Below are 17,801 nucleotides of genomic sequence, written 5' to 3'. Positions count from 1 at the left end.
ATCCATAAAGATGGCTGTGTGCTCTTCCAGAAAGCAAAGATCATCCTCAAAGTGCAGGTTTTCCACCTCTTTACTCCTTTAAATAATCTCTCTGTAAATATGAAAAACTAAAAGCACCAATGTGCCTACTCTATCCTTTGCCAGGAACACCCTCCATCTGCGATTGGCTTCTGTTCTCCTGCAAATGGCACAGTATTATCCATCAAACCGATCTATTTTGGCAAAAATCTAGATTCTACCTATATCTTTTTTAAGAATGTACTTGATAAATGCAAGCTAGAAGCTGATTATATGGGCAACTTGTTCACTTCTCTATTCTTTGGAAGGTTTGATACATTTCCCCCAAAAGGTAAATGGGTCATCAAGGGGTGATTGTATGTATATTAAAGTTATCTGCACAACAGAAATTGCTTTATCTTCTATCTCTCCTAATTCTCTTTCTCATTTTTCCTTCTCCACTTCCTCCTCCTCCTCCTCCTCCTCCTCCTCCTCCTCCTCCTCCTCCTCCTCCTCCTCCTCCTCCTCCTCCTCCTCCTCCTTTTTTTTCCACTCCTCCTACCACTCTTTCTCAGTTTTACATACTATAACATAAGCATTACCCAATATAACTGCCATGCCTGACACCCTTACCAGGAGAGCCTGCTGTTGTCCGTACTCCCTGTTTATATTTCCATGGAGATGAAGTTGGCTATTAAGGACAGGCTTAAGGAAACTAATGACATTCGCCAACCGGACAAAAACTTCCACAGCTTATATGTAAAGCGGCACCAAAATGTCAGGTAAGTTAGTGTAACCTCAAGGTCCGTTGTGTAGGTGATACACCCCTTTGCTCTCATTATGCCAGAATTAGTGCAAGGTTATTTCACTAATTCCTCTATCATCTTACAGCATCCTCTATGCAGATATTGTGGGCTTCACTCGGCTCGCCAGTGACTGTTCACCCAAAGAGCTTGTGGTCATGTTGAATGAACTGTTTGGAAAGTTTGACCAAATAGCAAAGGTGAGGAACTCCAGTATGATGTAGCTGTAAATTCATATCTGTATGAGCTGTTTATACTGTAACTTCTGAAAGGTTATTGAAAAAAAAAAAAATACTTTATAGTCATATGAAAGCCATTGATTCTTTTAACATTTAACTCTTAACTTTCAATATCATCTCTATGCTGATGACACTCAAATCTACCTTTCCTCCCCTGACCTCTCCCCTGCACTCCTTACTTGTGTATCCAACTGTCTCTCTGCTATCTCTTCTTGGATGTCCAGCGCTTTCTTAAACTCAACATGTCTAAGACAGAGCTGATCTTCCCACCCTCCCGCATAACCTCACCTCCCAAAATCTCATTATCTATTGATGGCACTACTATCTCCTCTAGCCCCCAAGTGCGCTGTCTTGGAGCAATCCTAGACTCCACCCTCTACTTCAAACCACACATTCAGCACCTCTCACAAACCTGCCACTTTCATCTCAAAAACATTTCCAGGATTAGACCATTTATCACCCAGGATGCCACCAAGACCATTTTCCACTCACTGGTCATTTCCAGACTGGACTACTGTAATCTCCTCCTATCTGGCATCCCTGCCATATAGCTCGTCTCCATTCCAATCTATGCTCAACGCTGCAGCCTGGCTCATCTTCCTCACCAAATGCACTACGTCCACCTCTCCTCTCCTACTAGCCCTTCACTGGCTCCCCTTCCCCTTCAGAATCCAATTCAACCTTCTCACACTCGCTTACAAAGCCCTCACCCTCTCCTCTCCCATCTACATCTCTGACCTTATCTCCCATTACACTCCCACCCATCCTCTTCGCTCTGCTAATGCACGCCGACTCTCCTGCCGACTAATTACTTCCTCACACTCCTACCTTCAAAATTTCTCACGTGCTGCACCTCTCTACAAAACTTCAAACGAGCTCTCAAGACCCACTTCTTCACCAAACCCAGCCAAATCTCATCCTAACCCTCTGTTCCACGCTCACTGTCTACCACATCTGTGCCACCCCTGTCTGTCTGCCCCTCCCCTTTTAAAATGTAAGCTCTCACGAGCAGGGCCCTCAACCCTCATGTGCTTATACTTCTCTTACTTAAACATCCTTGATGGCACCTAATCCCACGGTTTCTGCCACCGTGATACTTATGTCAGTGTCATCTGCTTATGCAGCTATATTTATTTACTCTGTACTTGTCCTATATTGTCTTCTACTGTAAGTCACTATTGTCCTGTTTTGATTTTTCATTTATGTACTCTGTAATTGGGCGCTGCGGATCCCTTGTGGTGCAATATAAATAAAGGATAATAATTGTGCAACAACATCTTTCATAGCTCTCTTACAACATATATTTTAGGTTAAAAAAACAAGCTACTTAATACAATGAAACACAAAATACAGTAAGGCCTCCTTTGCATTCATAAAAAAAATGATCTCTGCAGCAATATATACGGTCTAAAAATGTATCTCCCCATAAAAATGCAAAAATAAGGTATAGTTGTATAAACATCTTACTTATGTCAGCATCAAGGTACATTCGGCATCACCGCTTATCACCGCGATACCTGATGTCATAGCGCAGCAGTGTATGAAAAATTCAGTCTACTAATGTGTTTTGTGCTAACCGGCTTCTCTGTTGATCTGTATCCCTTTTGTATCACATTGGCGTAGTGCTGATGCAATACTTAATGCATATTTGTGAGATGTCACTGAAGCATGAGCAGATTACACATACACAAACTTATAAATGTGTAATGTGGTCAATACTTGTAATGTGATCAATAACATCCATCTAAAGTAATGATTGCTGCTACTTTGTTGTCACCAGTGTCAGGGCCGAAACTAGGATTTTCGTCACCCGGGGCAAGGCAGTAATTTGATTTCGGTAACATCGGTGACTGCACCTGTTTAACAAGCAAAAGCGTGTGTCCTCTCAATGGTGTGTAGCTGGCAGCTTGTTATCGGTTTGTGTTGGGCAGGCAGCCGGGATCATAGCCTGCTGAAAAACACAGCACCAACAGCTCGCTTCTATAGCTTGCACGGTGCACCGCATGCTACTCACAGCACTGCATGGCAAAGAGAGATTAAGACAGTAGCCGATATAGGAGAGATCCCAGGTACTGGAGCTCACCGCACAGCTTCGGAGCCAGCTCCGGGCAGACCGGTGGGTCAGAGAAACTGCCCCAGGAGCTGTCTGCTGTCTCACTGGAGCAGCATAGCACTGCCGGCAACAAAAAACCCCAAAAAACCCTGCTTCTCTGTAACTCCTTAGTGCCCCCTCAAATCCTGCACCCAGGGCGCATGCCCCCTTAGCCCCCCCCCTAGTTGTGACCCTGCCAGTGTGTCCAGTACCAGCTTCTGTGTATAGTAAACATGGCGTCAGAGACAATGGCAGAGATTTGTCAAATCTTCATATAATGGAGCAGATGGAGGAGCTGCCCATAGCGTCCAATCATATTGTATTTTCTATTTTGTAGAATGTCGTAGTTAACTAATAGCTAGAATCTGATTGGTTGCTATTGGCAACACTTGTCCTCTATAGAAAGTATAATGAATCACTGAGCGCTGTGAGGCAGAAGTGTGCTGCTTAGTGCGCTGTGTGTTAGCACTAATGCATGTAGCATATATCAAAGCAGCTGCTCGCTGTTAGCAGGAAATGAGAGACTGCTTAGCATGAGGAAGCAATTCACAATGTAGCTATGAAACGTACACCCAAAACATGTATACTGTACATGCCTTCCCATAAACACGTACTATGGCAAGTCAATAGGAAATATGTTCACTTGAATGACGTGTTCTGAGGATTTCTATGTGAATTGAAGGACATGTAAATGCTTTCCTCAAAACATCAAAAGAACATCTAGAGTGTGCGATAATTGTGACCTGAGGGTCACTCTGGGCAGCCATGGAAAATCCAACTTGCTTGTACAGTACATCCCCCACCGTAGGCTACTGTGTTCTGTGCCAGGTTCAACTCTGATAGCTACCAGGGTCAGATTCCCATGTAACTCAACCCAGGTAAACCCTTTCTCACCAAACCTGGACCCGGGTTGCCCCAGCAATAATCCAGGTTATAAATTTGGTGTGAAAGGGGTATTACGGAACATGTTTGTAAAACCGGAAGATCAGGCAGGCAGAATGGCTCATCCATTTAAAATAAATTGAAGTGGTTACAGTCTGGTCCATGCAAGGGTAAGAGACCATTAATATATTGGAAATAGGTTATTTTGCCATTAGTGAGTTATAAGTAGATAAATATGTAACTATTTTTTACATTAAATTGTTAGAACTATCAGTTTGCAATTTTGCATGCCTTAGAACACTTTTCTTAACCCATGAAGCATTGTTTGGTTTAAGTTTATTATATCATATCCATTGTTTAAGGATGACCTTCATAATAATTTAAAATTGAATTCCGTATTTCCCAACCTCTATCCTTAAGGCACACTAACAGTCCAGCATTTGCTTATATCCATGCTGGAGCACAGATGCTTAATAAAAAAAATAAAAAAAAATTAGGTACAGTACTAATTAATTCACCTGTGCTCAAGTATGGCTATCCTTAAAATCTGGACTGGTAATGTGTCTTAAGGACCATGGTTGGGAACTACGTATCTAATGGAAAATAATTATTTGGTGCTGTTTTAAATTCAAATTTCATATTTGTAGTGAAAAATTGGAATTGTTGCTCTGTGCGCCATCTTGCTGTCCTTGAATTATGGGTGGACTATCCAGGAGACTGTGGTTTTGGGGCCTAGGAAGTCCTGTTCTCCAGTGTAGGTAATAAATGTATAATTAAGCAACAATGGTGCCGACTGGATTGTCTGCTCTAGGAAGGGTTGTACTCAGTGCCGCGTTTCAATCTTACTTCCTGCTCGCTTCATAATTACGGTAAGGGGGAATAAATAAATGTTGTATCCGTTTTAAACCTATGTTGAACTGGTCACAGTCTGCATGTGTGTCTGCTGCTTACAGCAGCTGAAATGCATCTATTTTCAACGTGTGCCGTTTTCAATCTCCTCTCCATATGTCATATCTTCCTCCATATATGATTAGTGTGGATCGTGCTCCTTCTTGGCAATTGTTCAATTTCCTCCCCATAAAATTAACATAAAAGTTACGTTTACAGTCACAGTACTCTCAAAAGGACAGGATATTGCTTGAGTCATTCAGGATAAAGTAGTACATGGGGTTACAACATGCTGGGTGTAAACCATCACCTCAGGCTATAATTGTAAAACAATGTTTTGACCTGTTGGCTTGAATACTGTAGGTGAAGACAGTAAACATGTGTTTTAATGCTATACTTCTAAATAATAATAAAAATACAATAATTATATATCCTAAGTTCCTAACAAGAGCTATAAGGTGCAAATTATGACTAAACATGTTAACGCAGTCAGGGGGTAATTCCAAGTTGATCGCAGCAGGAATTTTGTTAGCAGTTGGGCAAAACCATGTGCACTGCAGGGGAGGCAGATTTAACATGTGCCGAAAGAGTTAGATTTGGGTGGGTTATTTTGTTTCTGTGCAGGGTAAATACTGGCTGCTTTATTATTACACTGCAAATTAGATTGCAGATTGAACACACCACACCCAAATCTAACTCTCTCTGCACATGTTATATCTGCCCCCCTGCAGTGCACATGGTTTTGCCCAACTGCTAAAAAATTTCCTGCTGCGATCAACTTGGAATTACCCCCTCCGTGTAAACTAACAATTACTTAAGATGAAGTTACTTATATTAATAAAATCCTTCAACTGTGCAGTGACCTAATGAATGGAAAAAAAACAAAACATTTTACATGGTAGAGTACATATCATTCCGCTCTTGATGTGCTTTGTTAACATCACTGGATTTTAATACCCCAGTTCAGAAAGTTCTTCAGTCTTTGGAACTTAAATAATAGCCTCTTCAGGGAACGTACATTATAAATATGGACTACTTTGATTTTAAAGGTTTGTAAACTCCCAAAGGTGTAAAACGGTAGTATAGCCACTAAGAGCCAAAAGAACCACCTGAAGGTGACCAGATTAGTAGCAACTGTGCAATGAGAGTACAAAAAATGCAGATAGTGACCATAATCACGATTTGAGTCCAATTAAATACAAAATAACATGTAAAAAAATGAAAATACAAGATAAAATAATAGAACATCAAAAAATAGTAACCAAAAAGTGGGTACTAAAAGTATATCCCTCTAAGGCAGGGGTGGGGAACCTCCGGCCCACGGGCCGTATAAGGCCCACAAAGCCCTTTGGTCCGGCCCAACCGCTTGTGTCAGTGAGACACGCCCCCGCTCAGTCCGGCGGCAGCGTGTCTCAGCTGTCAGGATACGGAGGAGAGCGCGGTTATGTCGGGCAGCGGCATGTAGAACTTCAAACCAGCCGCCGGTTCATGAGCCAATCAAAGCTCGCGGACCGGCAGCCAATCAGGAGCCGCCGGTCCGCGAGCTCTGATTGGCTCACGAACCGGCGGCTAGTTTGAAGTCCTACACGCCGCCGCCGCCCGACATAGCCGCGCTCTCTTCCCTGTCCTGACCCCCTGACACCCAAGACACACCCAAGGATAGAGCAGCAGCAGCGGTAAGCAGCACAGTGGGGTGGGGGGCACAGTGGGGGCATTTGTGGATCTGGCACTGTGGGTGCATTTGTATACATGTCACTGTGGGGGGCATTTGTATACCTGGCACTGTGGGGGGCATTTGTATACCTGGCACTGTGGGGGGCATTTGTATACCTGGCACTGTGGGGGGCATTTGTATACCTGGTACTGTGGGGGGCATTTGTATACCTGACACTGTGGGGGCATTTATATACCTGGCACTGGGGGGGCATTTGTGGATCTGGCACTGTGGGGGCATTTGTATACCTGGCACTGTGGGGGCATTTGTGGATCTGGCACTGAACTATTGGGGGCATATGTGTATCACGTCCCATTTTAATTGGCCACACCCATTTTTTGGCACGCAGACACAGTACCTCAAAGGGGCAGACCTACTGGGGGGCAGGGTAAATTTTTAAGTTGAGAATTTTTGTATGGTCCCTGAAGGATTTTATAAATATCCAAATGGCTCTTGGTAGAAAAAAGGTTCCCCACCCCTGCTTTAAGCGATGGGGGTGTTATTATCTACTAGTCTTGTTAAATGCCAGAAGGTGGATGAGAAGCACAGAGTAAGCAAAATTGTTTTTTAAATCTATTAGTTCACTTATGTTTCTGTAAACTGACATCACATTTCTACCGTAGGTTAGGATTGCGTACAAAGTTAACATTCCAACAGTGCAAATATTATATTGTTATACCTCTTGTCTACACAGGAAAATGAGTGTATGAGGATTAAGATTTTAGGGGATTGTTATTACTGCGTCTCCGGTCTCCCAGTGTCTTTACCAAACAATGCCAAGAATTGCGTCAAGATGGGTCTGGATATGTGCGAAGCAATAAAGTACGTAAAAACCTGTCATTCTAACCCAAGACACCTATTAAACTACCTTAATAATAATCAGTGTAGCACATAAGTATACCATTTAAACCATTAAGCAACCATGTAAGTAACAAGACTATTTAATGCCTAAGTTCTAATATAACCAATTAGAATTTTTATAATTCACATAAATATGACCATCTAATGAAAAATTCCTAGTGGGCAGAGGACAATCTATGCCATTGAAGTCTGTGCAGTTGCTGTTGGCCTTGAAGAGGTTGAGGCCTAGTGATGCTACTCCAAATGCTGCCTGGTCCACCAATATCTAGTCTTCTAAGCATACACAGGTCATGGCATATACACAGTGAAGTCTTGGAACTGAGAGTCCAAACATGGCTTCCCCTTATATGCACCAGTACTCAAGCATGTATAGAACAGTGCATGAGCCAATGGAGGATGGATTGGAATAACTGCAGTTTTGTCCAACAAATGTTATGGGCCTGGTGATGAATTATTTTTCTTTTGCCAGTGGGTCAATACTCATGTTCCTGCATATAATATGGGTGTTGTCACACACAACTTATATGTGCGCACGCCCCTTTACATAGGCAAACGCAAGGGGGGGTTCCGGTTGCCCAGAAACCCCCCTCCACTTGGCAAGTGACTCAAATTATGACAATAGCAATGGTATATTATACAATTACCAGAGCTGCCGCCACATCATGCAGTTTAAGGGTCAGAGCAGAGCTTCTACACATGCCCAGAGGTAGCAGCTTCTTCTACCAAGTTTGTTGAGTGTGTGGTTCTAAGGGGGTTATTCCGAGTTGATCTCTCACTAGCAACTTTTTGCAGCACAGCGATCAGGTTAATTCTTGGCAAAACTGCGCATGTGTATGCATCGCATTGCGCAGGCGCATTGTACGGGTACAAAGAGGATCGGTGCTGGCCGATGGATTTAACGAAGAATCCATTCGCACAGCCGATCGCAAGGTGATTGACAGAAAGAGGGCGTTTGTAGGTGTCAACTGACCGTTTTCTGGGAGTGTATGCAAAAACGCAGGCACGTCCAAGCGTTTGCAGGGCGGGTGTCTAGCGTCAATTCCGGGACCAAATAGACTGAAGTGATCGCAGCGGCTGAGTAAGTCCAGAGCTACTCAAACTGCAAAAAACTTTTTTTGTGCCGTCGGCTGCAAAAGCGTTCGCACACTTGCAAATACACTCCCCCATAGGCGGCGACTATCTGGTCGCAGCGCTGCAAAAAGTTGCTAGCGAGCAATCAACTTGGAATGACCCCTACAGTCTTCAAACAGTGCACTGGACCAGTGAGTAGCTATCAGGAAGAAGAGACAGAAGCTTTACCATGAGGTGGGAGAATGTGTGCTTAGAACGTGCAGTACTGGTTGTTTGTATTTATTTATTTATTATGGTATGTTTAACCTTTTCCTGACCACTTATTTATATTATTTAAATGTTTGATACAGCCTATACTATAGACCATCTATAGAGCTAAATATTAATACTGTATTCCATACAGTATACACTGTACAGTGTATAAATTGTTTACATTAATGTCCAGGTACGTTACTAGGTTCTTCTACCGCTCCCCCAGAACACAGTACTTGCTTCAATGTTTCTCAGAGTGGGAGATTGTGGACTTAATTTGGAAACCCCCCACTAGAAATTCTGCATTTGCCACTGCTATACCACCCAGTAATGTCCATCCAGCTACAAGTGAGATGCAACCTAGATACGCATGATGCAGACTGGACAGTTTAGTACTTTAAGATGGATATGCACCCAATGACAAAATTATTTGATCAGTCTGTATCCCGAATGGCATACTACTCAGAATTAGGTTCCATGTGTAACTGCGGTAAACACAAACATTTCAGGACAGATGGGCTATTGCTATGAATTTGAGGTTGCAATTGTATTTCTGCAGGCAAGTGAGAGAAGCCACAGGAGCCGATATCAACATGCGGGTTGGAGTGCATTCTGGGAATGTTTTGTGTGGTGTCATTGGATTGCGTAAGTGGCAGTTCGATGTTTGGTCACATGATGTCTCCTTGGCAAATCGCATGGAATCTGCCGGAGTACCAGGGTGAGTTCAATTATTATTCATTTTGTGAGTCTAGAACTTACTGCCTCGTGAACTGCACCAATAATGTTAAGTTTGCCATACTGAGCAGAGGCAGCAATTAGAGCACAGTGTCCTTTCAGGAACATTCATGGAAATTTAAGTCCACAACCCTTTCTGGTATGTCACATGTAGTTTAGTTACAGTATACGTCCCCAGCTTTGGCACAAAATACCACAACTTTGCACATACATGGAGGCTAGGAGCTGATTGGTTGGTACTTTATCTCTCTCCAAACTTTGACACCAATATTACTGCTTCCATAGTAATCAATGAGAAAGCAGCCTGGTATGTTAACCAATGAAAGGAAATGCTGTTCATTTTAGTTACTGTAGCAGCAGCTGACTCCTCGGTTTTACTACTGTCTGAATCTGACTGCATAGAAACACACAACAAGGCCACAGGTTAGCAGTACATTGGGTAATTCACCCCCAACTGTGAATTGTATGGACTTTGTTCAGCGCATGTCATGAATCTCCAAGATGACTTCTAATACTTTTCCGTAGAGATGTGTCTGATAAGTTTTTCTAAAGAACACTAAAATTATGACACCAGAAGTCTTAGTCTACATAGGGATTATTTACACATGGGGGTCATTCCGAGTTGATCGTAGCTGTGCTAAATTTAGCACAGCTACGATCGTAAACTCAGACATGCGGGGGGACACCCAGCACAGGGCTAGTCCGCCCCACATGTCAGTGCCGGTCCCCCACACACAAATACAACAGCATCGCATAGAGGCGATGCCTTTGTATCTGTAGAGTAACTCCCGGCCAGCGCAGCTACTGCGACTGGCCGGGAGTTGTGTGTCACTGCCGCTGGCCGCAGAGGCGGCACGCATCCGCCGCGACACGCCCCCCAGTGGTCCAGCCACGCCTGCGTTGGCTGGACCGTGCCTACTAAACAGCGGCTTAACGTCTCCGTTCAGCCCCCTCCCGCCCAGCGACCGCCTCTGTCTCAGAGGCGATCGCTGGGCACCGACGACTGCCATGCGCCGGCGCACTCCGGCGCATGCACAGTTCTGACCCGATCGCTGCGCTGTGACAAACTGCAGCGAGCTATCGGGTCGGAATGACCCCCATAGTTCCAAACTGACCTGATTTAGATTTAACAGCCCTGTTCAAGGGCTTTATCCCATGGGGCAGAAAGTTCAGAGATCTATCCTGTATAGCAGGGCAGTGGTAAACCAGTGTTTCACACTGTAATGAATGGGTATTGGGAGGGATGTAAGGGTCAGCTAAAGGCCAGGTACACACTGGGCGATAAAGGGAATGCCGGCGATGAACGACTATATCGTTTAACAGTAAAGTGTTCAATGATATAGCGCTACACACTGAACGTTATCGTTCAACGATACCGATCATTGACGTCACCACCGGCATTCCCGGACATGCAGCTCAGCCCGACTTTGACGGGTTCAGCTGCATGTCGGCTCAATATTTGTGATCGCTGAAAGACGTGCGGGAGCGCGCATTGTTCATTGTTCACCAATATTACTCCATACACACTGGACAATATAAGCCTAAAAAATAAACAATACTGACATTTATGTTATTGTTTAGGCTGAAATCGCCCAGTCTGTACCCGGTTTAACACTTTGAAAGCACACCATTGTGTTCTTGCATCATAACTTGGCTACACCCTCCTATTCCAATTCCAAGAGCTCCAATGTTATGTGGTAGTATTAGTTATTTATATAGTGAGCCTATATTCCGCAGCGCTTTACAGAGAATATTTGGCATTCAAATCAGTCCCTGCCCAAGTGGAGCTTACAATCTATGTTCCCTTCCACATGTACATATACACTAGGGTTAATTTTTGGCAGGAGCCAATTAACCAACCAGTATATTTTTGGATTGTGGGAAGAAACCAGAGTACCTGGAGGAAACCCACGCAAGTACGCAGAGAACATACAAACTCCACACAGTTAGGGCCATGGTGGGAATCAAACTCACAACCTCAGTGCTGTGAGGCAATAATGCTAACCATTACACCATCCATACTGGTATGCTTACAGTTTGTTATTGTGACTTGTGCATTATATGCTTATAGCTTAATATAAAAGGTACCTCATCTAGTATGTTGTTTAGACTTTTGGTGCAAGCACAGTAATATGATTAGTGAGTTATGAGTCTTACATCTGTATCATTGCAGTTAGAACTACGAATGCCATGACTTGCATATACTGAAGAAATTTAAGGTCACTTTAAGTAAATATGGGTTTCCATTTTGTAAGAAGCACACAGATAGGTTACCATAATATGCAATAGCACTCTTTGATTTACAGTCTTCTACATACAGTTCCTTCCAATCGATAATGTTTGTTTTTTTAAGACTCCACAGTGAGTGCGATGTTGGAACAATAGTGGTAACTGTAGAAAAGGAAAATGTGTGCCATAATAAGATTTCACAATGTATGTAGGAAAGCTGCTACACTTACTGTACGTTGCAGTCACAGTTAATTCAATTTCTTTGCTCTTCCATTTCAATTGACATTTGTCTTTTATTGCTCAGTCGAGTTCACATCACAGAAGCAACATTGAAGCATTTAAACGGAGCCTACAGTGTTGAGGAGGGACACGGAGAACTAAGAGACCCATACCTTAAGGAAATGAACATTAAAACCTACCTTATTATTGATCCAAGGGTGAGTGTGATGAGATGGATGGGGTGTATTGATAAAGCGTGGGGCCACATTTAGTGAACCGATTATAAGGGGCTGTTTTTGAGTCACACGTGGCAGTAGTGGCAGACAGCTGCAGAAGCCATATTTACTACTTTATACAAATGCAAGAATCCATTCAACTATTGTGGAGTTTGTGCCTGTGCAAGAGGAAACCCACGCTATCCACAGCAACCACCTTTATTAGTATCTGCACTTTCACCAGCCCCACGCTAGGTGCAAGAGATCTGTCAGAGATGGGCTTCCCTTTCCCACAACTCAAAATTGTATGGAGCACATGATACATGTCCACGAAGTTCTCATTACATTCCCAGGGTGGTTAAGTGCGGTCACATTGGCACCGCCTAGTAATGCCGTATCTCACAGAGACTTTCATTTAAGTTTCATTCAGCGCAGAATGGGACAAACTGACACAAATATGAGTAAATTTGCATCTTCACATGCGCTGTAAGCAATAACTCACCATTTGTGTCCATGAGCAAACATCCATGTGACTCAGAGTCAGCCCCTAAGTCTATTGTGAGGAACTTTATTGTGAAGGAGGCTGGACACTCACATCTTACAATAAGATGGTTTTTTATCAGATCATTCAAATTCAGATCATAAATTAGGAAAGTGCTTAAATGCTTGACGCATTTTTCTCATGCCTCTCACTCCCACCACATAATGGTGATTAATCGCCAGTGTGGTTTCTCACTGCCTGGGGCTAAAGAGAGAGGGAGACTGGAAGGCATGTTTCATGGCATTTGTGGCGCTGCTGGGGCTGGGCATGTGTAGCAGCTCTTCCTCGGCCATCTTCTTGTATACAGAACTCTCTGTCTGAACCTGCTGTTCATGCGCATCTGCTCCGATTCGCAGCCATAGAAATGGAGACAAGGTTAGATGTCTAAACTAAAAAAAAAATGTAGGCCCGTGGGGAGGCAGGGTATTTCAAGTACCCAGAACCCCCCCCCCCTCCCCTCCCCTCCACGAATGTGTCAATAATTGGTTTATAAATCAATATGACTGTCTGAATCTAATTTTTTGGACCTATTGTCACCCTCACATTTGTCACATCTTTTAAAATTGGTAAGAAATGATTGTTATGAATGGTTGGATAGTATAAATGTCTGTTCTTAGTTTCAGAGGAAATTCTGTGTAGTCCTAATGCTTCTCCTGAAGGAAGATACACCACGTAGGCAAAAGTGATTGGACACCCCCGTGCAAGCGTAATGGTATGCTCCTGCAGCAGGCACATATTCATGAAGATATAAAACGGGTAGTGGGGCATGGATTAGATCATTTGCTAAAGAAATGGCTTACCGGAAGGAGCTATCCGAGTTTGAAAATGGGATCATCGTAGGCTGTTCGATCGGAGGTATGAGTGTGAGAAGCAATGCGGATATTAGGAACGTTCCTAAACCCAATATTTCTTTTGTCATTAATGTGTGGAAGAAGAGAGGTCATTGCAGGAATGCCCCTCGCCCTGGAAGACCCCCTGAAACTGCAACCCAGGGACTGTAAGTGCTAACCAGGGAACTGCGAAAGAACAGGGGTCGTCCCATGCATACCATTGCACACAAGTACCAAATGGCCAGTAATGTGCCAGTTTCGACAAGAACACTTCGTAGCAAGGCCCATGCACTTAAATATTATGGGCGAGCAGCTGCTCATAAACCTCTAATCGCAAAAAAGAATGCAGCCCAGCGCTTATAATGGTGTAAAGAGCACAAAAACTGGAAAAGGTAACAATGGCAGCGAGTGTTATGGAGTGACGAATCCCGGTTTACACTCTCCAGATCAGATGGATATGTTTGGGTTTGGCGATTGCCAGGAGAACATCTGAAGCCAGAGTGTACAGTACCTACAGTAAAGCATGGAGGTGGTGGCATGATGCTGTGGGGCATGAGTCTACTAGTTGTAATGCTTGGTCACATAAATTCTGAGAAGTTCTCGATAACTCTGTGCTCCCTATATTGTGGCAGCTCTATGTATTGTCGTCCTGATAAAAACAACAAATGTTTTTATCAGGATGACACTGCCACCTGCCATGTTTCCAGGGCGACGCTGGACTAGTGTACAGAAAATTCGGTAAATGGGATGGACTGGTCAGCTCAGAGTCCAGATCTTAACCACATTGAGAACCTCTGGGGTGAATTGGAGCGACAGATGCTTTCTGTGCCGCCTAGACCTTCTTCAGGGTCACAGCTGGTTACTGTACTTAAGGTGGAATGGCAAAATATATCGCCTGCTGTTGTCCAGAAACATGTGGACAGTTTGCCAAGAAGGGTGCCTGCAGTAATCACTGCACGTGGTGGACCTACAAAGTACTGAAGTCAGAGCCGGATTAAGGCTTGTGGGGGCTCAGGGGCAATAAAGTTGTGGGGGCCCCCCACTAATAAAATTGCTTCCAAACAGCACCCCCCCCCCCTTCTCCTGGTGCGTGATGTGGCACATGGCAGCATAAGGACAGGTGCAGGGGAGTGAGGGAAGAGAAGCAGAGGCAGCACGGGTGATGCGTGGGAGGAGATGACTGAGCCCGTGATCAGGGCAGCAGCAGGGAGAGCATGCCATGCCGGCCGTTAGCAGCCGACGATCAGGGCAGCAGCAGTGAAAGCATGCCGGACCTTAGCAGCCGCCGATCAGGGCAGCAGCAGGGAGAGCATGCCGGACCTTAGCAGCCGCCGATCAGGGCAGCAGCAGGGAGAGCATGCTGGACCTTAGCAGCCGCCGATCAGGGCAGCAGCAGGGAGAGCACGCTGGACCTTAGCAGCCGCCGATCAGGGCAGCAGCAGGGAGAGCATGCCGGACCTTTGCGGCAGCTGCAGGCAGCTCTGGGTCACTGTCTCGCGGGACTTCACTATCCTGCAAGACTGTATATGTAGTATCTCCTCGGCGGCCGCTGTTAAGGAGCAGCTGGGTCGGCGAGAACAGAGAGTGCACACTGCACCATTTTAGATAGCAGTGTGTTGTGGCCTCGGGACGACCGCCTCTGTCGCCCCGCCTATAATCCAGCCATGACTGAAGTCAATAAAATATCATTGACCTATTTGCTGTCAGTGTCCAATCACTTTTGTCAACATTGTGTAGAAGGGCTTGAAAAGAATGATCTGCTGTATATATTAATTCTATACGTGTTTTTTTTTTTACTGTGAGACCTATTTTGAGAAAACGGCTGAACGTAAAAATGTGGTTGAGGTGTCAAAATAAAGGTCTTGCCATATACATGTGCCAGCCAAAGAGAAAAATGAGATTGGGGCAACAGTTCAAGTGATGCGGAGAGGCAAAGTTCCCATGTAAAGTGTATGGGAAAAGTGTACGAAAGCAATGTAGACATTTGCTCTACTGCTAGATACAAAATATCCACATTATGGTGGTCATTCCGAGTTGTTCGCTAGCTGCAATCGTTCGCTGTGCAGCGATGAGGCAAAAAGAGGCACTTCTGCATATGCGGCGCAATTGCGCATACGCAACGTACTTTCACAACGGCCGATGTAGTTTTACACTAGGTCTAGCGAAGCTTTACAGTTGCACTGCTGGCCGCAGAGTGATTGACAGGAAGTGGGCGTTTCTGGGTGTCAACAGACCGTTTTCAGGGAGTGTTCGAAAAAAACGCAGGCGTGGCTGGCCGAACGCAGGGCGTGTTCGTGACGTCAAAACAGGAACTGAACAGTCTGAAGTGATCGCAAGCGCTGAGCAGGTCTGAAGCTACTCTGAAACTGCACAAAATTATTTTGTAGCTGCTCTGCGATCCTTTCGTTCACACTTCTGCTAAGCTAAAATACACTCCCAGTGGGAGGCGGCATAGCGTTTGCACGACTGCTAAAAACAGCTAGCGAGCGATCAACTCGGAATGACCACCTATAAGTTTACCTTGCAAAGAGGATCACCGCCCTTAACTACATAAGGTGCTCAGTTCAGTCTATCAGGTACATTTACTAAAGATTTTAAAACAGAAAATTGGTGATGTTGCCCATAGCAACCAATCAGATGCTGTGTATCATTTCTGTATTGCCTGTCAGAAAATGATAGACAACATCTGATTGGTTGCTATGGGCAATATCACCAATTCTGTTTTAGAAGCTTTAGTAAATTTACCCCAATGAGTCTATTCATTTTAAAAAAAAAAACTGTTGATTTCGACGCGTTTCCACTAGTGTCATTCTGATTGTATAGAGTTCACGATTTATTCATCAGTGTAAGATATGTATTTATGGGTGTGCAAGCTCATCAACTGTTGTCCATTTACAAATCCCATGGATCAACTGAAGTATGGAACTTGTAGTTCTATTTGTAAATAATGAATTTAATGTTATAAAGTAAGTTTCATTGTCCGTTTGCTCCTGGAAATGTTCAGTAAAGTATGAAATCAGTGTACAGAAATGTGCTCTATTCTTACATTTGAAAATTACCTGAAGCTGTCCAACTTCTTGTCAGGCCAAGGCAAAATAAAATTGTGTCCATGGATGGTGGAACAGCACCCCTAGAGAGCAATTTATTACAAGACAAATGTGAGCAATGTAAATCCACAATCCGTTATATGGACATTGCAGCTTCTGATAATAGGTCATCCTCCACACATCCCTCTTCTGCAGCCAATTAAAATTGTGTATGGAAGTGTTCCCTACTTTATTATGTAGTGCAGCTAAAAACATCTCTTTTATATATTTCACTTTAAATCTGTCACTTATTTCAGTGGTACAGGATTTGTATTGATGCATGATATCCTTTGGTAGTTTCTGATCTTTCCCATTATGTTTAGTCACAGCAACGTCGGATTCAGAACAATCACATTCCCAGACCTCGAGTAAATGATGGTCTCAAGGTTCGGCCTTCAGTCAGGATGACAAGATATCTTGAATCATGGGGGGCAGTCCGTCCTTTCTCTCATCTTGACTCCAGTGAGCCCTCGAGCACTGAGATACCAGTTGCAAATGGAAAGCCAAAACGGGTAAGTGCTCAGAAACTTTTTCCTGGCTACAATCATTCAGTATGTCACTCATGTGAGTGATTTCTTAGTGACACGACCATAAGCATGTGGAGATAGCATTGTGTGTAGCATGTAGAGAGTAGTTTAAGAAAGGGTCTCTATGGACTCGAAGTGTAGCTGTAGATTACCGATCTGTTGTTTTTGACAAACGTTGGCACAGTTGACTGTATGCCGTTGAAGATTACATGTTGGTTTTGTGGTGCAATTATCATATGAACTCATACAGAAAGGCCAACAGTGGTCATCTGGGGACTGAATTTGCTCAAATCCAGTTTTTATGAGATTATTTGTGGGAATAATGTTAATTTTAGAGCAGCATGCGGATAATACTGCTGTTATCCTAGCATGTGTCGCCAGGATTACTCCATGCCTGTTCAACGCTCTTCCGGGGAAGTTTCTGTTCTCCTGGATAAAAATATATCCTGCAGTAATCCCTTCAGATTAGAAGGATGGTTTAAAAAATGTGCATGTCTCCACAGGGTGCTATTGTGGTTAGTAGATCAGACGGATTGGACTACAGGTACATGCAACGTGTTTACTATTTATCTCAGCTAAACTATTTCTCAACTCCATGAAGACCAACCTTGATAAGGGTT

General features: G+C 43.9%; 1 protein-coding gene across 11 annotated transcripts in view; it reads left to right on the top strand.

Annotated features, from left to right (window-relative positions):
• The window catches only part of ADCY7 (adenylate cyclase 7), a 338,110-nt gene that overhangs the window by 141,916 nt on the left and 178,393 nt on the right, over window positions 1-17,801 (top strand). For all 11 annotated transcript variants that reach the window (XM_063945334.1, XM_063945333.1, XM_063945332.1 and 8 more), the window contains exons 6-11: window positions 634-779; window positions 889-1,000; window positions 7,310-7,437; window positions 9,359-9,517; window positions 12,068-12,200; window positions 16,978-17,166. In XM_063945334.1, the coding sequence (XP_063801404.1) occupies window positions 634-779; window positions 889-1,000; window positions 7,310-7,437; window positions 9,359-9,517; window positions 12,068-12,200; window positions 16,978-17,166 (867 nt within the window). The remainder of the gene's footprint in view (window positions 1-633; window positions 780-888; window positions 1,001-7,309; window positions 7,438-9,358; window positions 9,518-12,067; window positions 12,201-16,977; window positions 17,167-17,801) is intronic.

This window comes from Pseudophryne corroboree, chromosome 11 (assembly GCF_028390025.1).
Source record: "Pseudophryne corroboree isolate aPseCor3 chromosome 11, aPseCor3.hap2, whole genome shotgun sequence".
Lineage (NCBI taxonomy): Eukaryota > Metazoa > Chordata > Amphibia > Anura > Myobatrachidae > Pseudophryne > Pseudophryne corroboree.
Note: the sequence above shows the minus strand (reverse complement) of the source record. Positions and strands in the feature narration are given on the sequence as shown.